The 24,563-nt window shown below is 42.5% G+C and overlaps 1 protein-coding gene across 4 annotated transcripts in view; it reads right to left on the reverse strand.

The window, feature by feature from the left end:
• LOC122562236 (serine/threonine-protein kinase LMTK1-like) overlaps positions 1-24,563 on the reverse strand; it is a 359,515-nt gene that overhangs the window by 79,968 nt on the left and 254,984 nt on the right. For 3 of the 4 annotated variants that reach the window (XM_043714970.1, XM_043714969.1, XM_043714972.1), the window contains 2 exons: positions 22,104-22,139; positions 9,842-9,986 (listed from right to left, as the gene is read on the reverse strand). In XM_043714970.1, the coding sequence (XP_043570905.1) occupies positions 9,842-9,986; positions 22,104-22,139 (181 nt within the window). The remainder of the gene's footprint in view (positions 1-9,841; positions 9,987-22,103; positions 22,140-24,563) is intronic. The other variant, XM_043714971.1, reaches the window with a different exon arrangement.

Genomic DNA, 24,563 nt, shown 5'->3' on the forward strand with positions numbered 1-24,563 from the left:
AAATTTTAATTAAAATTTGGTATTGGAGAGCGAGTATGTAGTCCAGCCCCAGCGGCACCCAACTATCACAGAAGGCCTGAAGCATAAAAGTGGACATTCTCTCTGTATAAGTACAGTCAGTTCTTCTATAACATGATGGTTGTGTTCTTGTGCAACCCCATGTTATTAAAAAAATCACACTTTAGAAACAGCATTCAAAGTGTTGGCACTGTAATCGTGTTACAGCCAACACACATTTTAAAAGTTTGCGCTGTAGAAACAACGCCCCCAATTTATCAATCGCATTATAGCAAATTCATTTTGATGAATGCAAATTATAACATAACCTCTACTCTATGTATTTAATTAAACAATGCCCAAAGTATTTAATTAACCAATATTTAACTATTCATCTCCCTGTTCCCTCCACAGATGCTAACTGTTCTACTCACTGGTAGCCTGACCCCACCCTGTTGAATTTGGACTCCCACCCCACAGTGTCCCAGAAAATGGCTCTGAATTATGGATGAAGATACAATTTTCCTGTATATTTGATGGAAGTGGGTAGTTGCTCAGCTGCTCTGCGAACCATCGACTCCGTGAGCACGAAAATACCTTTGACTATTGGGAGCGAACTAACATCACGAGTTGGATAACAAAGCCAGGGCCTTGGACAGAGCGGTCACATTGCAGCTGTCAGTCTGCTAATCATCTTGTAAATCCTTTCAGGGATTCACACTGATCTTTCCAGGAGGACGGTGAAAATACAAAACAACAGCCTCTGAAGTGTTCAACAAAGAGCTACTGTATGTTACTTTCTCACAAGAGGATTAACATACGACGACATTATAGTTTGAAAGGTTTTATTTTTGCAAAGCATATATTATATTGACTCGCAGTAATGCAAGTGGATTAAAATCCATTTAAATGCAGTCCTTTCAGCAAAGTTGATCACACTTTAGTTTGGCCTTTTTAAAAGTAATATACCTTGATATATGAGGAATTGATTGCACGCTTCCTGCTTTGGTCTCATGAATAGATACAGAACGTTTAGTTGCTCAGTATGAAGCACAAATGCGCAAACAGTTTAGAAAGAATCACATTAGGTGAAAGTCCATGGCCTAAAATGCAGGCAAAAAGAGAAAATACCTGCAATGATATCGCATCTTTCATGTCCTGTCCAATGGATTTCTTAGTCAAGGAACTGCTGTTAAATTATAATCACTGTTTGACTGAGGCAACCTTTACACAACAGCATCTAGAATCAATCAAATACTAGGAAGGGAAAACAATTGCGGTGTTTTATGAAAGAGAAAGGTCATGGGACTAATTGGGTTGCTTCTAGTTAAGAGGAGGCACAATGATGGCTTCTCTCTGTGCTGTGCAGTTCTAAGTAACAGAGATTGAAACAAAGACAGAGGATACTGGAGAAATTCAGCAGGTGTGTCAGCATCAGTGGAGAGAGCAACAGAGTCAGTGTTTGAGGTCCAGTCGGCTTCTTCTGCAATTCTGATAAAGGGATATAAGGTAGAGGCCATTCAGCCCATCAAGTCTGCACCAACCCTCTGATGAGCATCCACCCTATAACCCTACATTTACCATGACTAACCCACCTAACCTGCATCGAGGGGGGAGAACTAGAGCACCCAGCAGAAATCCACACAGACACAGAGAGAATATGGAAACTCCATGAAGGCAGTCACTTGAGGGTGGAATTGAACCCAGGTCCCAGGTGCTGTGAGGCAGCAGTGCTGACCACTGAGTCACCATGCCATCCACAAATCATTCTGGACTCAAAATGTTTACTTGGTTTATTTCTCCACAGATGCTGCCAGACCAGTTTCTCCAGCATTCTCTGTGTTTGGTTCTGATTTCCAGTGCCCACAGCATTTTGCTTTTACTAGCAGAGACTGAGTGGTGGCAGACTTGATTGTAATGATCTGCAAGACTGCAGGAGGAAGGGAAAGACTGAGGGAAGTAATAAGTTGTCAATGAATGATGTTTTCATTCCAATAAAGTAAGACACAAGAGGAGAGAGTACAGTATAGTCATGGAAAGAAGATGAAACTAGAAAGGGAATTTCAGAGGATCATAGTGGCAGTGGAGAACCAGAGAAAGATAAGAAAGAGAAAAAACAGAAGAAGAATCTCTTCACACCGATTAATAATTTATTTTCTGATTTGTCATTGTCTTCTATGTAATGTATCAAAGTTTCTCGTTTGCCACTTCTACAATGTGTGAAACATCATCCTTGCTGTTTCAGGGTGAGAGGACTAAGCAAACAGATTGGAAGTATAAATAGATCTGACAGGAACAAATAGGACAAGTGGTATAGAAAATTGTAAAAAGCTGTGATTTACTTGGAAATCATTGCAGAGCGGATAAATTATTTCCATTACATGGGAAAAAAATATCTCTGCAGCAAAGTTCCACTGATGGAAGATAGGTATCAGGAGCATGTGAGCATGTTTGTATCTAATGTTGTATTGGTCATAGAAAGCTCTTGAGCTGTGAATACAAATCCTCTGCAAACTAAAGGTTCAGTACTGGTTCCTAGTAACTTGTGACTCAATACGCCCACCAAGTATAATAATACATCCTCTTTTATTTTTGTTTCTCCAGGAGGAATCCTTCCATATTGGATATCCAGGTGAATTCAGCACAACCTACACACAATTAAACTCCATCCACGCTAACAACAGCTTGCCTCATCCCTGAGCATAGAGAAACACTCTGGAGAGTCAGCATCATCCTTCCACAGCGTCAGAATAAAATTGCTAATGAGTGACAAATCAAAACTGGATGAAGGCTACCCAAACCCATCCCTGATAGATGTCTTATAGCCAGAGACATAGGTTTGGGCAGGTTTGAACAGCTAGATGTGGAAGGAGATTGTCAAGTTCACCTGCCTGAGAGCCTCACTCGTTATGCATCTCTACACTGGATGAGATCCCATAAGTCAACGGTCAATGACACTCACTGACGATTGCAAAGAAAAGCTACCCAAGAAGACTTATTGATCCATACAACATGAATTAACCTTTTTTTTTAACTTTAGTTCGAATCTGTCACCAAACCAAGGGACCTTCTGGCCTCCAGCAGTGGTGATAGCGCAGAGAAAAGACAAGCAGCCAATCACATTAAAGAATTCTCCCAGACAGCAAACCAGGAAGTTAAAGGTTATGATTATCCTTTTCGTTTTAATACCATTTCACAGACTGTGAAATGAGCAATGGATGTGCACATGGGATTAAAGCTGAAATGTGACAAATAAACCTTAACGTAGAATCTGTATGTGGAATTTAACATAATGGAGAATTGTTTTCGGGAGCAGGGTGGATGTTTATTAATAACTATGAACATAGTACCTGCTTAAAACCCAGTTACACCTCAACAACATCGAAAAGATGTAACCTTTTAGATGGGCATGACCATGAGATTAATTTTGTACAGGATTTAATGATTTTCAATTAATTGCAAGCTAGGGGGACTTAGTAAGGAGCCTTATTGTAAAGTGCAAGGTCAAGGATAAGCCTCTAATTGATGTGTTGAACTGTGTGCATATAGACTCCAGAAGCTGCTGCCAGTGTCAGAGGGGCAATAACACTGAGTGTTGCTTTCTCATTAATATCACAAAATATGTGCCCACCGTCCTTTTTATCTCTCTGGTAGTTAGTCCTGAAAACTGCCTTTAAATATCCAATTAGAAAACAGACAGGTAGTTTGAGAGTTTATTTCAATGTTGTTGAAATACATAAAATGAAACATGGAAGGGTTCATTGTTTAAGAGCTGTTTTCAATGAAACCTGTTGAACACGTTAAGGAACTGGAGACATTCTGGGTTCAAAGTTATAGGAAATGTCAAAGGTTTAGCAGTTCAGAGAATCCCAGTGTGGGAGCTTGTATGAATAATTTCACACTGCTTTTGAAGAAGATCAAGAGGAGACTATGTTACTTCTAAACATTGGGGAAAATGGTTGCCATCATGTTCAAGTGCTTACCTTAAGTTATTTTTTAAGTATAATACAAGTCTCCATCTGAATCTATTCTCTTGTATTTCCATTCACTTTTCTGGATTTTCAAGGAAAAGCATAGCATTTTACAGTGTACATGGAGGCCATTTGCCTCTCCACGTCTGTACTGGCTTCCAAAAGAGCTTCCCAGCTCGTCCCATTCTGTAACCCTCTAAATTCAGAACTTTTAAATATATATCCAGCCCTCTTTTGAAACCTCCTATGGAGTCCACCTCCACTAGTCTCCCAGGCAGTGCACTCCAATTCCTAACAACTCTCTGAGTAAAGAAATTTCTCCTCATCTCACTCCTCGCTCCCTTGCTGACAATCTTGAAATTGTGACCCCGAGTTACTGACATACCTGTCTTCACCCTGTCAAAATTGTTCATCATTTTGAACACCTCCATGAGGTCCCCTCTTACTCTTCTCTGCTCCAAGGAGAATAAGCCCAATTTCTCTAATTTTTTCGTGTATCTAAAATCCCTCATTTCTGGTATCACTCGACTAAATCTCCTTTGCACTCTCTCCAGGGCTTTAACATCCTTCCTTAAATAAGGTGCCTGGAATTGAATGTAAAACTCCAAACGTGGTTGAGGTGTAGCATCACTTCCTTGCTTTTATACTCTATGCTATTATTTATAAACCCTAAGATCCTACAAACCATCTTGTTTCAACTTGTCTAGCCACCTTCAGTGAATCATAGACACAAGGTGCCTCTGTTCCCATACTCCCCTCCTGTACCATTGGGGCCTGTAATGTCTCTGCATGTTTATTCTGCCAAAATGCATTACCTCACATTTCTTTCCTCTGAAACTCATCTGTCCTTTTGGCCAGCTCACCAATGTCCCTCTGAAGTTGCTCAGCATCATCCTCACAATTCACTATTCTCTCCAGCTTAGTATCATCTGCAAATTTAGAGATTTGCCCTCAACACCCATCTTCAAATTATTTTTATAAATTAGAAAAAAAAATCCCAACACCGATCCCTGGAGAACACCACTTTTCATTCATTTCCAGTTTGAGAAATGCCCATCTATACCATCTCCCGTTTCCTATCTTTTAGCAGCTTCTAATCCATGTTGCCAAGTACCTATCAATCCCAAACATTTTAAATTTGCTATCCAGCCTGCCATGTGACACTGTATCAAATGCTTTCTGAAAGTCAAAATATACCACATCCACAGCACTACCCTCATCCATTACCTATATCACCTCAAAGACATTCAATGAAATTTGACAGACATGACCTGCCTTTGACAAAGCTGTGTTTACTGTTTAGGATTAACTTATTTTTTTTCTAGATGTACATTTATCTTATCCCATATTATGGTCTCTATCAGTCTTCCCACTATTGATATCAAGCTGACAGCTCTGTAGTTTCCTCCATTAACCTTTGCCCCATTCTTAGACAATGGTCTCACATTTGTAACCCTCCAGTCCCCTGGGACTAATACTATATTTAGAATAGCCTGGAAACTTTTTCCACAATATTCTCCCTTACCTCTCTCAGCAATCTAGGATGCATCCCATCTGGACCTGGCAACTTCTCTACCTGGAGAGCTGCCAGTCTTTTTGGCACCTTCTCTCCATCTATCACTCTACTGCTCCATTGCTCTCAACACCCACGTTTTCAACTGGGCCATTGTCACTATTTTTTAATTTGGTAACGACAGAAGCAAAGTATTCATTTAGCATCTCTGCCTTACCCTTTGGTTTAGTGAGCAGCTTACCGGACTTATTCCTTATGGACCCCGCTCTATCCTTCACTAACCGTTTCCCATTAATAGGTTTCAATAACAGTTTACTACTTGTTTTAGCGCAGTCTGCCATCGTTTCCTCATGCTTCCTTTTAGCCTTCCTTATTCTAGCCTGAGCCTCTCTTACATTTGAGATATTCTTCCTGATTATTATAGTCCTGCGATTATTATTCCGTATGCAACTTTTCTTCCTTATTTTCTCATCGATACTTTTAGTCATCCAGGTTTCTCGAGATTTGGATACCCCGTACTTATTTCTCTTTTGAAAGTCTCCCATTTTTCATCTACTGTTTTATGCACCAAAATGTATTTTCAATCAACCCACTCCAATTCAACGTTTAGTTGAAAGTCCCTCAAATCTGTCCTTTTCTAGTTTGGGATCTTAGTTTTTGACTGATTTTTATCCTTTTCCAACTTATTATTGAACTTATTATTGAACGTATTATGATTGCTATTTCCCAATTGCACCCCCACTTTGATGTTTTCCACTTGGTCTGCCTCATTTCTGAGGACCTGATTCTCCCCACATCCTTTTAGCCTTAAGGACAACATCAAACCGCTTCCTGAAAGCATTCAATGTTTTAGCCTCAACCACTTCATATGACAGACAATTCCAAAGGCTCCCCACTCTCTGGGTGGAGAAATTTCTCCTAATCTCAGCCCAAAAACCCTTATACTGACCCCTGGTTCTAAATTCCCTGGTCATCAGGATCATCTTTTCTGTATTTGCGCTGGCTAGCCTTGTTTAAGCTTATAGATTTCTTTGTGAATTCCCACCTCCCCCCATTCTCCTAAACTGTAGTGAACATAGTCCTAATCAATTCATTCTCTCTTCATACACCAGCCCTGCCATCCCAGGAGTCAGTCTGGTAAATCTTTGTTGCACTCTCTGTATAACCAGAGTATTCTTTCTCAGATAAAAAGATCGAAATTGCACACAATATTTCAGGTGTGGTCTCACCAAAGCCTTGTATAACTACAGCAAGACATCCCTGCTCCTGTACTCTAATCCTCTTGAATGCCAACATACTATTTGCCTTTGTCACCACCGGTTACATCCGCATTTTAACTTGCAGTGTCTGGTATACAAGGACACCCAAGTCTCATTGTACCTCCCCTGTTCCTAATCCTATCACCATTCAGATAATAACCTGCCTTCTTGTTTTTGCTACCAAAGTGGATAACCTCACATTATTCACATTATACTGCATTAGCCATACATTTTCCCAACTTGTCCAAAACAGATTGAAGCATCTCTGCATCATCCTCACAGCTCACCCTCCCAATGGTTCGGAATTCTTTCCAACAATTCTGACAGAGATTAGGTTGTGTATCCCACTTTGAATGCCAACTACTGTCATGTAGGTAAAAACAAGGACTGCAGATGCTGGAAACCAGAGTCCTGATGAAGTGCTTTTGCCCGAAACGTCCATTTTCCTGCATCTCAGATGCTGCCTGACCTGCTGTGCTTTTCCAGGACCACTCTAATCTAGCTTCTGTCATGTGCTAATGCCACACTATGTGTTTAAGTTTGCAGCAGACTTGTTATGGAGAAAGCAAAGTTAAGGGAAGCTTTCAGGCTTGAACATCAAAGTAACACTATCTATTTTACCTTCATGCTGACTACTATTGTATGTCACAAACATATACCATTAGGTAAGAACTATCATCTTCTTTGAGTGTTTAAGTCTATGTGCACTCTGTCTATCTTTCAGAGAGTCACATTCCAGTGTGTCTTCAAGTGAGATTGTGTCAGTGTGTTCTAACTCCACCCACACTATGATATTTATACCCAGTGATGTGTAGTGCCTTGACATCACCCCAAAGTTTCTCCAGGGGCTGAAGAGGTTTGTGAGCTTTGGAACACCCTTACCAAAAGGCCTTGAAAAATTTTAAAGTAGAAAGTAGATTGATTTTTGATAAAACACGTGGATGAAAGCTATCAGGGTAGGCAATAGTGTGAACTAATTAGGTCAGCCATGATCCTGTTGAATGGTGGAGCAGGCTTGAAGGCTCAAGTGGCCACATATAGATAAGGTTCTGCAAGAGGCCTTGTCAGTGGAATTGGACCTACATCCTGGATGCCAAATTGCCCTAAGACATTTTTTGTGTTCCCAGTTCAACAACATTGCATTGGAATTGTATTCTGTTGGAGTAAAATGTTGACAAGCTGTTGCATGGTTGGCCAACTAAAAGCAAAATAAATGAGATCAAGAGGAGAATTTCTCTTTAATCTTTAACGTAAGCAAGGGAGAGAAACAAAAGTTCTTGGAATCCAATTTCTAATTTGCCTCTTTTAAAATAAATTAATTTTTACTTCATTTTGTTTCCAAAGACACAGTGCCTTGTGACATAGTTTCGTTTCACAGGAGGTACCTTCCACCAGGCGATAGCCCTGAGGAGCATAGGGATGAGTGAATAGTGACCAGTTATCTCCCCTGGGCTAGCTCTGTGCCTTACAACTCAGCATGGACAGCATTAAGATTTACATAAACATGGAAAATAGGAACAGCAGTTGGCCATTCAGCCCTTCGAGTCTCCTAGAAAGTTCAATATTATCATAGCCGATCAACCAACTCAGTGCCCTGTTCTCATTTTCTCCCTAAACCCTTTGAAATCCTTTAGAACCAGACCTATCTCCTTATAGCTTGAACATAAGTCGATCATTTGTTCACCTTATCATTACAGAGTCATAGAGATGTACAGCATGGAAACAGACCCTTCGGTCCAACCCGTCCATGCCGCCTCATAATTTTGTAAACCTCTATAAGGTCAGGGGTATAGACAGATGTTTCTGTGGCCAGCAGAGAAAAAGCAGAATGGTGTGTTGTTTCCCTGGTGCCAGGATCAAGGATGTCTCAGAGAGGATGCAGAATGTTCTCACGGGGGAGAGGGGCCAGCAGGAGGTCATTGTCCACATTGGAACCACGACATTGGAAGGGAAAAGGTTGAGACTCTGAAGGGAGATTACAGAGAGTTAGGCAGAAATTTAAAAAGGAGGTCTTCAAGGGTAGTAATACCTGGATTACGCCCGGTGCTACGAGCTAGTGAGGGCAGGAATAGGAGGATAGAGCAGATGAATGCATGGCTGAGGAGCTGATGTATAGGAGAAGGATTCACTTTTTTGGATCATTGGAATCTCTTTTGGGGTAGAAGTGACCTGTACAAGAAGGATTGATTGCACCTAAATTGGAAGGGGACTAATAAATTGGCAGGGAAATTTGCTAGAACTGCCTGGGAGGATTTAAACTAGTAAGGTGAGGGGGTGGGACCCAGGGAGATAGTGAGGAAAGAAATCGATCTGAGATGAGTACAGCTAAAAGATCATTAAAAAAAGGAGTGGCCATTCAGCCCCTTGAGCCTGTTCCACCATTCAATAGGATCATGTCTGAATTGACAATCCTCATGCCCACTTTCCTGTCCGCTCCCCTGCGATCCTTGACTCCCTTATGGATCATGGATCTATCTATCTCAGCCTGAAACATACCAGGACAACTCTGCACCCCCACTTCCCCAGCTTTCTGTGGCAAGGAGTTCCAATGAGTGACAACTCTGAGAGAAGAAATTCCTCCTCAGCTCCGCCTTGAATAAGTCCGCCCCTTTATTCTGAGACTACGCCCTCTGGTCCTTGTCTTTCCCATGAGGGAAACATCCACTCAGCATTTAGCTGGTAAAGCCACTTACAAATCCTATACATTTCAATGAGATCACCTAGCCAGTGAGTCCAGTCCCAAACTGTCATACAACAATCCCTCCATACTCGAATTTGTTTTTATTCATTCACGGAACATGGATGTCACTCCAGACCCATACTCATTGCCCATCCCTAATTGCTCAGAGGGCAGTTGAGAGTCAACACATTGCTGTGGGTCTGGAGTCACATGTAGGCCAGACCAGGTAGGGATGGTAGATTTCCTTCCCTAAAGGACATTAGTGAACCAGATGGGTTTTTCTGATAATCAGCAATGGTTTCATGGTCATTATTAGACTTTTAATCGCAGATTTTTATTGAATCGAATCATCCTAGTGAACCTCAGTTGACCATTGTAATTGACTTAGCCGTTATTCAGAGAGAATTGTGGGCCTGTTTACCTGGTCTTGCAGCTGGCTGGTTTGACACAGGAAATGATACCTCTGTGAGTGGCAGGATGTAAACCTCGGGTCCATTCTGTGATGAGGAAGTGGTGCGGGGTGAGAATTCCCCTGTGTAATCCTCACCCTCATTATTCTCAAACTCCTGCAAACAAAACAAGAACAAAGTGAGCATTTTGTCTTCATTCTTTGAGTGATTTGGAAATCCTCTGAATCGTCAGATAATCCCAGTCAACCTTTACTTTGTGTGAAGACTCCATGGAGCTCAGCAAAATCTCCTTCTGGAGCAGTTTTCACATCAATCGAAAAAATCATGACAAAGAGATCAGCTCTGAAGTAGGTACGATGATCCAACTCAGTGCCTTGTTCCCATTTTCTCTCTATAACCTTTGGTTCTTTCAGTTCTAAATACGAAATCTATCTCCTTACAGCTTGAACACAAGTTGGTCCTTTGTTCACCTTCTGATAATATGCAATTTGTCATTTGACCATAAGAACATAAGGAATAGGAACAGGAGTATTCAGCCATTCAGCCCCTTGGGCCTGCTCCACCATTTAATATGATCAATAGGATCAATAGGAAAGCACTAACATGCCAACCAGTTCAATCAGTCCTCTTCTTTGGAGTACTGATCGCAGATGAACAAATATCTTGTGAGCCACGAAAGTTCAAGAGCCAAGTAGAAAATATAATGTAATTTATATGTGCGTGAAAAGACCATGATGTTTTCTAACTGAAAGTTCATATACCAATGCAGTAAAGTGCTAAAAATTGGAATGTAAGAACAGGAGGAGGCCTTTCGGCCCCTCTGAGCCTGTTCCGCCATTCAGCTAGGTAACAGTTGACCTGCAATGTAACTTCATATACTGAGATGCTCCAACCTTTCCCAAACCTTCGGGCCTACATGATTCGAGCTGCACAAGCTGCAGATTGAGGTATGAGCTGTAAGGGCAGAATGGACTGGGTTTCATCTACTTTGTAACAAAGTGAAACTAGCAGAAGTAGATGTCCAAAGATGTGCAGGGCAGGTGAATTGGCAATGCTAAATTGCCCATAGTGTTAGGTAAGGGGTAAATGTAGGGGTATGGGTGGGTTACGCTTCGGCGGGTCGGTGTGGACTTGTTGGGCCGAAGGGCCTGTTTCCACACTGTAATGTAATCTAATCTAATCTAGCAGGGGCCACAAATGTGTCCATCAGCTGCAATCTAAACAGTAAACAAGGAAGGTCCTGCTCTCCAAACCCTCTTGTATACGAGTCAGGTCAGCACGATATGGTGGTCACGAGCAGGAATTGCCCCTTACTTCAGGCTAAGGGCTATTTCAATATAAGATGGAACATAGAAGAGTATAGCACAGGAACAGATGTCTGCGCTGACCACAATGCCATTCTAAACTCATCCCACCTGCCTGCCCATTTATTGCACTCAATCCCGGACATCCTAATAACAATCCCATTGCAGCTTTTCAAGATGGTGTCCTAATCGACCTGACAGAGTCCCTGCCATATTTTGTCAAATGCTTTTGGCTAATTTTTCCCTTATCCATAGGATCCTACAGTGTAGGTTGAGGCCATTTGGCCCATTGGGTCTGTACCAACCCTCTCTATCCCTGTAACCCACCCCCTCCCCATTTCCCATGCTAATCTGCCTAGCCTGCACATCCCTGGACACTGTGGGTCAATTTAGCATGACCAATCCACCTAACCTGTACATCTTTGGACTGTGGGAGGAAACCAGAGCACCCGGAAGAAACCCATACTGACACAGGGAGAATCCGAGGCTGGAATTGAACCTGGGTCCCTGGCGCTGTGAGGAAATAATTCCAACCACTGCCCAAAACAATCACACAGGGATGAGCTTTCAATCTCCAGATTTTACTGAGCATGGCTGGCGTCAGCTGTGGTGGGATTTGAAACCATATTCCTAGAACATCAGCCTGGGCCCAGTGACATCGACACTTTACCACCACTTCCTCTCATACCCCTCCCATCCATAGCAGATTTAACAACCTGACTGGGGAGAGCTTGATGCAAGCAGCCAAAGACATTTAAAGCCTGAAAGACAAGTCAAACAGTTGGATGTTTTACTCTTGGTCAGTGCATGTGTAACAGAGACAATAGTTCACAGTGAGATATCACTTCAGTTGTGCATCTGTCACTGGTCGATCTGGCAGCTCAGCAGTTATGCTGTTAATGACCGCTGTTATTTTGTGTCCTGATTACCCAGCTTAGTGTCACTCCTCCACTACTTATTGCATAGTCTGAGCAAAATGTGTGGTCCTGTGATTCATTCTGATTCAATTTACTTCATCGCTCTCCTCTCAGGTGTTCCTCCTTATTTCCCTCATCTCTACAGACACTCAGGAAGTTCTGTGGCTTTGAGGAAACTTGCCCACAATATCGTGGGTGATGTCCCAACGATTAAAGTTTTCTTTTTTTATATTCTCTCATTTGTGAATTCATTTCACTTGAAGGTATTGCTTTCTTGTGTTAAATTTCCCACTGAGTGCTTTAAAAGTGCACAAAGTTTCATTAACTATATCCACGCTGTTAACATTAGCCACACCGTGTGTTGGTAAATACCACACACTCTGACTTATTTCAGGATGTCAAATTTGAAAAATAAATCATAATGAGATTGAAGACCAGTGGAAGGTCAGTGAATCTTAAACAAGATGCAATACTAGAAAAGCCTCATTAAAATCATCCTTACACCTGGATTATCAACATTGCCCCTTGATAAAAGTCTAATTAACTTGAACAATATCTGGTGATTCATGTATGAACCTTGTACAACATGCAATACTCTTGAAACAAAAACAGAAATTGCTGGAAAAGCTCATCAGCACCTGTGGAGAGAAATCAGTTAAGCATTTGGGTTGAGTCACCCTTCAGTTCTGAGGAAGGGTCAGCTGACGCGAAACGCTAACTCTGATTTCTTTCCACAGATGCTGCCAGACCTGATGGGTTTTTCCAGCATTTTCTGTTTCTCTTTCTAATTAACAGCATCTGCAGTTCTTTCAGTTTTTATTTATGCAATACTGTTGCCTCACTCTTGCTACTTTTTTGTCACTGATTTCTCTCTGTGTTTAGGGGTTACTGCCATCCATTTTACTCCTGCCCCTTCTGCAACTCACTTAAAACTGGCACGTTCCAAAGGTTGTTCATTCTCTCTGTGTTATCCTCTCTGTTTGGTGTATCATTGATTCCAGTATCTCGCTTCACCAGGATCATATTGTTGTCATCATCACTTCAGAACATTTCCGCCCATGTGAGGGACAATCTTTCTTTCCTTTTGAGACATGTTTTATGAGAAAACAAAATGGCAAATCTCTGTTTGTAAAACTGTACAGAAGAGGCCATTTGGCCCATCGTGTCTGTAGTACCAAACACACACGGCTACCTACCCTCCTCCCACTTTCTCACACAATGCCACAGCCTTGAACATTATTGCATTTCAAATACATTTTGAAAACTGTGAGGTTACTGGTCGCAACTAGCCTCTGAGACAGTGCATTCCCAATCTCACCACAGTCTAGTGAAGACATTTTAATGAAGATAGTTTCCTCAAATCCTCTCGTAAACCTCCCGCCTTTCACTTTAAAAGCATGTCCCGTTGCTCTGGATTTTTCAGCTGAGGGACACAGCAGTGTGCTATCCACCTCATAATCTTAGAGACCTCTAGCAGGTCCCCCCCCTCAACCACCCCCCACCTCCCATCAAGCTTCTTGCTCCAAAGAAAACAGCCTGAGTTTATCCAGCCTCACTGCTTGGCTGAAATGCTCCAGCCAGGGAACATCCTGCTGGGGTTCCACTTCAAAGCCTGGCAGACGGGCTCCCGGATGAAGCCTTGGATATCGGCTGGTGGCTGCTGCCATTCCGGAGCTGGGCGACAGTCTCGGTGACGTTACAGTGGAGCTGCTAACAACCTGGATCCAGACCCTGCTCCTATTCAGAGCCTTCAAGAGAATTTTTTAAAAAACCCACTGCTACAAATCACGGAGTAAATGTTTCACATGCAATTGTGGCACAGGGGAAGTCTGTGATTGCAATCAATGCATTCCAATTGCGTTTGATCTGTGTCTAAAATACCAACAGACCTCTGCAGAAATCTTAATAATGGTAAGCATTTCCTGACATTATCACACTGACAGCATTTGTTGCTCATCCCTAATTACCCTCAGGGTGATGGTGACGGCCCACCCTTTTGCTTGGGTACACCCACAATGGCCAGTCGTAAGGGAGCCGGGTACAAGCTCATTGGTCCAGATATTTCGGAATTATCCTGTGCAGGGATGCTATGACACATCGCCAGAGCAGGTGGAGATTGAACCCAGGTCTCCTGGCTCAGAGGTAGGGGACACTACCACTGCACCACAAGGGAAGTGAAAGTGAGACTCACCTCCCGCTCACGATCATCAGCTTCTTTGAAGCACAGCATTGCAACTGAGACTTCTCACTGCTCTTACACATAAACAAACGATCACTGAATCAAAGGAGGAGATTTTGGCTCCAAGAAAGGCACAAATAGTAAAAAAGGAAATGAGGTGGATTGTGGCAATGACCGAGTGACGATAAACTAGGCTTGGCCCTCATGAAATCATCGAACTGAAAAAGCAAATGACAGCAGTGCAGCCGAAACATGATAACGCCTACTGATGCAACTACCTAGGAACTTCCAGATTGTCAGATTGGAGCAAGACGAGGGTCCAACATCAGAAAATTCCTGCAATCAAACGTCAGGAACCTCGAAACTCTTGCTGCAGCTCCCGAAAGTAGCAATTAAAACTAAATGAGCACATTGCATCTGAGCACATTTACAGAGGAACATTTTTCCTTGAATCCAAACCAATTCTCAGTGAGATTCACCTTGTTTCTCTAACAATGTAAAAGAGTTGCTGCAAGGCAAGTCCTTGCTATTCAAAATCACCTTCACCACATCTTTCCTAGCAGTTGCATTCAGAGCATCTCAACATCCCAAAATAATGAGAGAAGATGACCAGATCGCCTTACCTTTTATTAAGCACAACCCTTTAGTGTAACTTCTAGAGTGGTACCAGCTGAGAGACACACCAAACCACTTGAGCATTCCTTTCAGTATATTCAGAGATGGCAGTCAGGGTACATATTATTTTCTGACTGCATCGTTACTGCTTGTTGGCTCTGTCAACACTGACAAAACCAAAAGCCCCAGCTCCTAGAAAGAACTTCCGGGTGGGGATTTTCAGTTTGGTCTCTAACTGCCTCAGAACTTCGCAGAGGTAAGGAATGAATTCCTTTTTTTGTACAGTTACACTGACCATGGCTCATGAGGTAAAGCTCCTCTGAATAAGAAAATGGATGCATTGTCAAATGTTCTCTTTGTTCCACTCCTTTCATGCGGAATGTTCTGGTTGAATTTATGGCCTTTTCAATCACCAGTTAGTTCTCTGTCCCAGAGTCATAGCGCAGTGAACATCGGTGATTGCAATCAGTGCATGTCAACTGAGTTCATACTTTGTCTAAAATTCCAAAAGCCTCCACAAGAATCCTAATCATGGTAAGTATTTCTTGACATTATTCCTGCTTGTGAGGTGGCCTCCAGCTAATTTACATAATGACAGAAAGGTCTTTATAACTTGTAACTTTTTTTTCTCCATTAATTATTTGAATAGCTTTGAGCTTGACTCTTAATATTCCAAATTATTAGATTGCAAGGTTAATTCAAAGACTGAATAATTTGCACAAAAGCCATACACTGGCCCACTAATGTATATTTGATTCTATATCGTTAAATTAATCTCCCAATTGGATCATAAAAATTCAATTTCTAGGAACTAAATAGGCACAAAACCGAGGAATCGTTTCATACCTGTATTATTATGTTTACTGATCGGGCTATTCTGGTGATTGCTCAAGATTTAATTATTTTTGGTTATGTGGTGCACCAGGGATTGTGCAATAGGTTTTAATAATACAACACCTCACAATTATATGGTGCCTCTAACGTCTTAAAAATAAACCAGAGCACTTCACAAATAGGAATTTAAGGAGCAAAGATGAGCAATGTTGAGGAGGTGGGGTGGGGTGGGGACAGGAGTCAACGAGGATAGTGGGTTTTGAGTAGGCATTTATGGGTGGCAAAAGAACTGAAAGGTTAGGGGAGAGGAGAGTGGAAAACCAGAGAGAGAAAGAACGATGTGAAGAAAAACAAAGAGAGAGAGAGAGAGAGAGAGAAATTTCATTTCTATGTGGAGGGATTTCCACTTGAGAGCTGGGTGGGTTTTCCTGTACATTTACTTTTGTTTCAGTTCATTAATACTCATGTGTGGGTAAAATGGTGGTTGGGCAGGAGGCTTTGAAGGCCACCGGAACTTTCTAGGCTCTGATTTGCAGGCGCCATCTTGAATAGGCACCCCTGGTTAGCATTCCACTCTTTGCAAGTCAGGGGTAGTTCTCAACCTCCACCCACCTGCACCCCTACCTGCCCACCCATCCACCCCCACATCCCTGGAGACATCAGGCACACGTCAAAAATACACCTCCTGTTTTATCAACATCTCCCTGGATGTCCTAGCACAGGCCAGCCTCAAAACAGGAGTTGTGCTGTTTCCCAGGGATGGCAAACAAGGGGCTGTCCCAAGTCACTGAGATGGCCGGAATGGAGATGGCTGTGCCCATGGCAACCAGAAGCTAAACGGGCACAGTCCCAGAAGAAGCTGAATAATCTATTGAGCTTCAAGTTATTTTGCGCCCTTGATATCCAGCTCCTACCTTTCAATTATCTCAGTTCCTCCTATTGCTTTAACCATCCCTCTTTCTGTCAGGTCACACCTCCCTATTTTAGTTAAGGTACGCCTGTCTCTAATCTGTTCAGGCTGGTTACAGATAGCCAGTGTGGCTGTATCCATTGGGCAGGCTAGTGGGTCCAGTCCTCTTTCTGTAAGCATTGAATTGCATGCAGCCTGACCACCGCTGGGTGTGTTTCCCAATGAGCTGCTGAATGTTCACAGCCTTTACCTGCTTAGTGCAACAAAACAGCCTGTTTCTGAAGGAGCCATGTCGTGGATTATCACCTTACACAGCAGAGCCTGGAGGGAACGTGCACACTGCCAATATGTACATACATGGTCAGGGTGTGAACGGACATGGTTCTCATTTTCAGCAGAGTACATGTAATTTCAGCAGGTTCGGTATTAATGATTAATTATGGCATACTAATGAATGCAAAACAGGCTCCTAATCAAACAGAAACACAGATAATAGAACAGATTTAGGCCCTTCAGCCCTTTGAATCTGTCCCACCATTCAATACGACCCTGGCTGATCCTCCGTCACAATGCCATACCCCATTTTCTGTCTGTATCCACTTGATCCCTTTCGCTCCAAGAAAGATATCTAACTCATTCTGGAAAACATGCAATGTTTTGACCTCAACCATTTTCTGTGGCAGAGAATTCCACAGGCTCCCCACTCTCTGGGTATAGAAATTGTTCTATGTTCTAAATGTCTCCTCGTCAGTTTACCTGATGTCCTTAGACTGTGACTCCTGGATCTGAAGCCCCTTCCCGCTCATCAGGAACATCTTTTCTGTGTTTACAATGTCTAGCCCTTTTATAGTCTTCAAACTTTCTATGTGATTCTCCCTTCATTCTTCTAACTTCCAGTGAATATAATCCTAACTGATACAGCCTCTGAAGACTAAGGAAGCCAACCCAAATGAGAAAACGTCAATAGTTTGAAACAACGTTCGGAAACAGAACGTTTGGCTCCCACGAATTAATTCCCCTCGCCATGCTCAAAGCCCTGGGTGGATACTGAAAATGCCACCCGATGACAGAAGGGTTAAGGTGAAGACAGTGAGAAGGATAAGGTGGTGGCAGAGAGGGGAAAGCTGGAGAGATTTTGACAATTCATTCATTTTGTTGTTGGGTGACACAAAAGCTTAGGAAAAGGAGCAGACAATTGAAGTACTGTTTGTCATACAATTGATCCAGATCCCCACTCCATCTACCTGCTGTCTCTCATATCATTTGAGACTCATCCCTTAATAATCTAGCGATTTTAGCCTTTTTAGGGAAGTTTCTCATTTCCATTATTCTTTGTCTGTCAGTCACTTAAAGAAGAGATTGTTCCACTGACTGGCTTTATCTTTCCCAGAATAAATGTAGGATTCAGCAGAAACAGCAGTGACTGGAGCAACATTGAAATCTGAGAACCACTGATCTCAATCCATGTTGTTATCTATTCTGACTCTCTGCATTGTGTTATTGCAGAATGGCTTCTGTTGATACAAGAAAACTGTGGAAATATTTGGCAGCTGTTCAGCGTAGTTTACATTCCTGCTGGAATTAATTTCTACCTCTACACCACTATGAGATATATCATCTTGACAAACGTATGGTTTTATAGTTGTAGAGTCATAGAGTCATACAGCACGGAAACAGACCCTTCAGTCCAACTCGTCTATACCGACCAGACATCCCAATCTGACCTGGTCCCATTTACCAGCACTTGGCCCATATCCCTCTAAACCCTTCCTATTCATATACCCATCCAGATGCCTTTTAACTGTTACAATTGTACCAGCCTTCACCACTTTCTCTGGCAGCTCATTCCATACACGCACCACCCTCTGCATAAAAAAGGTGCCGCTTAGGTCCCTTTTATATCTTTCCCTTCTCACCCTAAACCTATGCCCTCTAGTTCTGGAAAACAGACCCAGTCTATTCAACTTCTTCCTATAGCTCAGATCCTCCAACCCTGGCAACATCCTTGTAAACCTTTTCTGAACCCTTTCAAGTTTCACAACATCCTCCGAGTAGGAAGGAGACCAGAATTGCACACAATATTCCAACAGTGGTCTAACCAATGTCCTGTACAGCCGCAAAATGACCTCCCAACTCCTGTACTCAATACTCTGACCAACAAAGGAAAGCATACCAAACGTCTTCACTTCACTATCCTATCTATCTGCGACTCCACTTTCAAGGAGCTATGAACCTGCACTCCAAGGTCCCTTTGTTCAGCCAGACTCCCTAGGACCTTACCAGTAAGTGTATAAGTCCTGCTAAGATTTGCTTTCCCAAAATGCAGCACTTTGTATTTGGTGTTATGTTATATAAATGATAGAAAGTAGGGGACCCAGCAATGATCCTTGTGGGATTCCACTGGTCATAGGCCTTCAGTGTGAAAACCAACCCTCCACCACCACCCTCTGTCTTCTACCTTTGAGCCAGTTCTGTATCCAAATCGCTAGTTCTCCCTGTATCCCATGAGATCTAACCTTGCTAATCAGTCTCCCATGGGAACCTTGTCGAATGCCTCACTGAAGTCCATACAGATCATGTCTACTACTCTGCCCCCATCAATCCTCTTCGTTACTTCTTCAAAAAACTCAATCAATATTGACTATCCCTAATCAGTCCTTGCCATTCCAAATACATGTACAGTCCTGAAAACATCTGCACCCTCTCAAATGTCACAACATCCTTCCCATATAAGGTGACCAGACTTGTCTGCAGTATTCTAAAAGTTGCCACACCAATGTCCTGTACAGTCATGACATGACCTTCCAGCTCCTCTACTCAATTGTGGGATCTGACTGTGCAGTTCAACATTATTTTTGACGTGTTGATACCTGCAGTGTAGTTGGTCCTGTTGAATTTATGAAGATGCTGAGATCACCATCAGATTCACTGTTCGCTATTTCCACACCACCTGAACAATCCAATGTTTCTTCCTACATGTGTTTTGCTGCATCAGCAATCACATCGCTGTTTGCATGATACTCTTTCCCTTTCATAAGCAGAATGTTAATCTTCTTTTACACACACGTGATATTAACATTGATTAATGAAAAGATTAATTTGTCTGACCATTGACCAGAATCTTTGAAGGCATTAGTGCAAATACCTGGCCCAGGGCTGATTACAAATGTACGTTTTCAAGGCTTATATTAGAGAACAATATCCATGATGCTTTCTCACACCATCCCAAGCCTTCAGAATTTACAGTGACGTTTCAAGCACTTAGACCCATCGTACAGTATCAATTTTTGGAAATATAGGATAGCTGAAATATTTCCAAGCAATTCCGTTGATCAGTGGATGTAACCTTCACAAAGAACCCTGAGACGTCAGTGGGTGAGTGAACTATGTGCTGAACTGCTTTTTGTTACCATCAGGAAATACCACACCATGTTGCCATCACTACAACTATCTGTGATGAAGGTAGGGAAGTACATGACAGATAATGATGTGTCTTTACATTGATTTTCAGCAGTGCATTGCTAAATGTTCTGACTGCATTTAAACATTATTTTCCTGGGTTCAAGTAGCATGTTATTTATTACATTATATGATTATTCCAGATTAAGTCACTCTCCAGCACATGTGAGCACAAGCTCGGAATATTAAGTGTTCAGCAAAAACAGGCTCACAAAGTCTGCAATCTGATTACTGTGATCAAATTTGATTTATGACAACAAACAAATGTTTATAAAATGTTAACTCTGTTCATAAAGGAACAAAAATCATATTTCATTCTGACGTTTTCTTCTCTAAAGATGGAACTGATTTGGGGTGTTTAGCAAACCTGACCACTGCTACATATTCTAATTGTTGCCAGCATGTGTACAAATGATTCAATAGAAAACCTTTCTATTGTTACTCTTCACCATTTATAAAATCTTGAAACTCAGACTGAGACCATTCAGCCTGCTGTGCTTGTGATGGCTCTTTGGAAGGGTTGTCCAGTTTAGTCCCACACCCCAGTCCTTCTCTCCAATGACCTGACATCATGCCACCTTTAGATATTTTCCGAATCAACCTGCTCAGGGAGCAGGTGGGACTTGAACCCCAGGACTCGTAGCTCAGAGGTAGAGAGACTACTACTGAACCACTAGAGCCCTCTGCATGCGACCTGTATGTTTATAGTTTATTGAATTGCAGCCAAGATACTAAGCAGCTAATTGTAGTGATTGTATGAGGTCAGTCAGGTGGACCTCACAAAGCATGAGTTCCCTGATTGGACCAGGTTAACAACCCCAATCAGGGAGCCCTGACTGACAGATATAAACAGGAGTGTCAGAGGTTTTGTTCACTCTGAGGGAGTTAGATCTGTGTCAAGTACTATGCGTTTGTAAATAAAGGGCAACTTGGTGATGGGATATCAGCTTCTGTGGAGTAATTTCACTAATTATTCACTAATTTGTTAGGTAAATGCCCCTGCTAAATCAGAAGTTTCTTCCTCAAGGGAGATGGGCAGGTGGAAGCTCCAGAAAACTAAAAGAGTGGAATTGTACCAACACTCATAAAGTTCCGGCTAACTTCCTGAGACCAATGTCAGGGAGGATGTGAGAACTGGACCCAATTCATTGCTAGAGCCAAGAAAGCTCAAGGATCTCACTCCATTCTCTAAAATCAGCTATGATCAGAGGATTGTTGATGCTAAGGTTTCCAAGTGAAGTGAGGGTGATAGTTTCAGCTTCACTGTCAAGCACAGCACCTCCAATTCCATTTCCACATTCTTATTCAAATTGGAACTGAGTGAAACCACTGGCTCCCATAACTGGAAATCACCAACCAGTGAAAATGAGCAGCAAATCATAATGGTTACAAGGTTAATTTAGCAGATTATAATGCCTTCTCTTCAAATTTCCAAAGGCCATTGACTCAATGCAATGTAACGTTGCCCCATCTTCACTGAAGAATGTCAGCTTGATGGAATGATAATGGCCCTCAAAGGAGTCTCGCAAACTCCAAAATCACTCTATTGGTGCTAAATGCTGACCCAGCTCAAAATCCAGGGGAAGAGTGATTTCCCTGCTGCTTTGAATACTGAGAGGGAGTTTGACTTTCCAAGGAGTTTATTTTTATCGTATATACAATAACCATCTCGAAAATTGGGCAGCTGCAAACATAGAACAGCACGTGCTAAGCCCTAAAATGTTGCTAAATTACAGATTTTCTTCTACTTTGAATACGGTGGAGAAAAGCTGAGGGGCAGAATGGAACTGAAGCAAAACATAACATTCTACATGTACGTCCAAACCCACTTGTATGTCTCATAGCAATTGTGGGTATTGAACATTTAAATGTCCCCATTACACAATTAGGTTTTATGTGGTCAATCTTAGACCCCTGCAGATTGCCCACATACACACCACTGGCCCCCATCACTTCCAAGCCCAACACACACACACCCACACACCCCTAGTAGGATACACCTAGCGACCAGGTGACTTTGATCTTTGTCATGGTACACGTTCCGAGCTTTCCTACCTTTTGGCTGAAATGTTTGACTGCAGAAATCGGCTCCTGTGGAAATGAAGATGGAGAGATGAAATTTTGAGGCAGACAATGAATTGATTTTGAAGATATATGAGTCTCAACCGTTAATTGGCATGGAATAAAAAGGTGAACCTTTCAAACATCTGCAAATTCATGCACGGGTGCAAATTCTAATCTGGGTGATGTAAAAATGTGAAGCAAGAGGCTGGAGGTTGCTGGCGAAGATTTCTTTGATGAAGTGCTCTGGCACTGAATTTGCAATGTGTAGTATATTCTGAAGCAATACATACTAGTACATTCTGGCTAGGTTGAGTTACAATTAAATTAGCTTACGGTACTTAAATTTGTGCCTGTCCCATTGTCAAACCAAGATTGATGGAGTATTAGGACCTAGCATTACCTCAAGGATGATACTCGTTCCCAAATCCAAAGCCAGATTTGGCTAAAGGCTGCCTTTCTTGGAAAGACCGATGTTCAGTCCTCAGGATAGGTACTGCAACCCAATTCTGGGCTTCACATTTTAAAACCAATATTTCCAGGATCTGGAGAGGCTGCAGAGGAAGAGGGTTACTGGAATGGTGCCAGAGATGTGGGATTTCACTTACATGGCGACACCAGAGAATCGGGGATTGTTCTCCTGACAGCAGCGAAGGCCGAGGGGAGAATTAACAGAGTTGTTCAAAATTGTGAGGGACTTTGATAGAGCAGAGAGGGAGAAACCCATTCCACTAAGTTGAGGCTTTAGTGGGAGGTGATAGCCTCGTGGTATCATCACTACTGAGCTGAAAATGTGTTGCTGGAACAGCGCAGCAGGTCAGGCAGCATCCAGGGAACAGGAGAATCGATGTTTCGGGCATAAGCCCTTCTTCAGGTATCATCACTAGACTGTTAACCCAGAGACCCAGGTAATGTTCTTGGGATCTGGGTTCAAATCCTGCTACAGCTGATTGGGGGGTTTGAATTCAATAAAAATCTGGAATTAAGAGTCAAATGATGACTCAATTGCCAGGAAAATCCCATCTGGCTCACTAATCTGTGAGGGAAGGAAACTGCCATCCTTACCTGGTCTGGCCTACACGTGACTCCAGACCCACAGCAATGTGGTTGACACTTAACTGCCCTCTGGGCAATTAGGGATGGGTCACAAAAAGTGGCATAGCTAGCCTGGCCCTCATCCCATGAATCAATAAAAAAAAGTAACTGGGGAGACAGATGAAACATAGGGTCAAAAGGACCAGGAGGAAATTTGATTTCTGACTCTATAAATTATGATATGAAATGCAGTCAGTGCCCTGTGATTGTCTGCTCCCTCTAAGGGCAGTGCCACCTGCAAACCATTGAAGAGAATGGGGGGTCTGAGAGTGGCACGCAAGGAGGGGCAAAAGGGTAGTGGTAGCAGATTTGATACTGGCTTTCAGGAGGGTGATGAATATATAGTTTATAAGGAAAAAGAATTACACACCTACATTTTAAAACAGCAATGGATAGGGCCACTTAAAAAGCTGTGTCAAAGACCAGAATGAGCTGAGTGGTCACTTTGCCTCAGTTGTGATGATGTTAAAGTCATGTAAAACCAGAAAATGTGGCCTTTGAGTCACAGTCTGTGACACCACGAGAAACTCGGAGGTCAGAACGATCTTTGTTCCTTGCAGAGAATAAGATTGTGTTAAATACTACAAAGATCTCACAGAAATGAATGTCAATTTTACTTTAAATGCAGGACTTTTGCTATCAGGCTTGCCTTTGCAAGGATGGCCGAAGGGTTCACTCAATACCGGGACAGTTTTGTCCACCACCAGGTAGGTGAGGGTTCTGAGCTTTGTTTGCCCAGGTGATGGGCACATGGGGTGGTGGGAAAAGAAATCTATCTGTAGCCAGTCCAAAACATCACAGTGTGGGTGAGAGAGAACTAGTGAATCAGTTTTCAGGGTGTTTATATATTTTAATACATTTTAGAATGATTCAAACACCACTTCCGTATTCTTTGCATATTTACCTTTGTCATAATGCCAAATGATTTCAGCTAATTGAGTGGACTTGCTGCTCATTCCAAATACAGGAGCAGCACTGGGTTCTAGTGTCCTTTACTCCCAGTCCTCTGGTGCTTTGTTTTTTAAAGTAGTTGTAAATGCAGGCAGCAAGCATTGGGAATAAGGGGGAGGTGGATGCGAGTGAGTGACCATCATGGAGAAGATGCCGGGCTCATGTTGCCACTCCTTGCGTGCCACTCTCAGACAACCCCATTCTCTTGCAGGTGGCACTGCCCTTAGAGGGAGCATTGGTTGCATTTCATTCGAGACTGGCAAAGGGTATATCAGGGCCAACAGGAGGATGTTCCAACAGCAAATCAGCAGCATCACACTATCGCCAGGGAGAGGAGCAAGTTTCACCTCTGGAAGCAGGATTCTGCAAACTGGCTGCAGTGCCTGGGGGAGGAGGGTGGGGTGAGGT

This window comes from Chiloscyllium plagiosum, chromosome 24, assembly GCF_004010195.1.
Source record: "Chiloscyllium plagiosum isolate BGI_BamShark_2017 chromosome 24, ASM401019v2, whole genome shotgun sequence".
NCBI lineage: Eukaryota > Metazoa > Chordata > Chondrichthyes > Orectolobiformes > Hemiscylliidae > Chiloscyllium > Chiloscyllium plagiosum.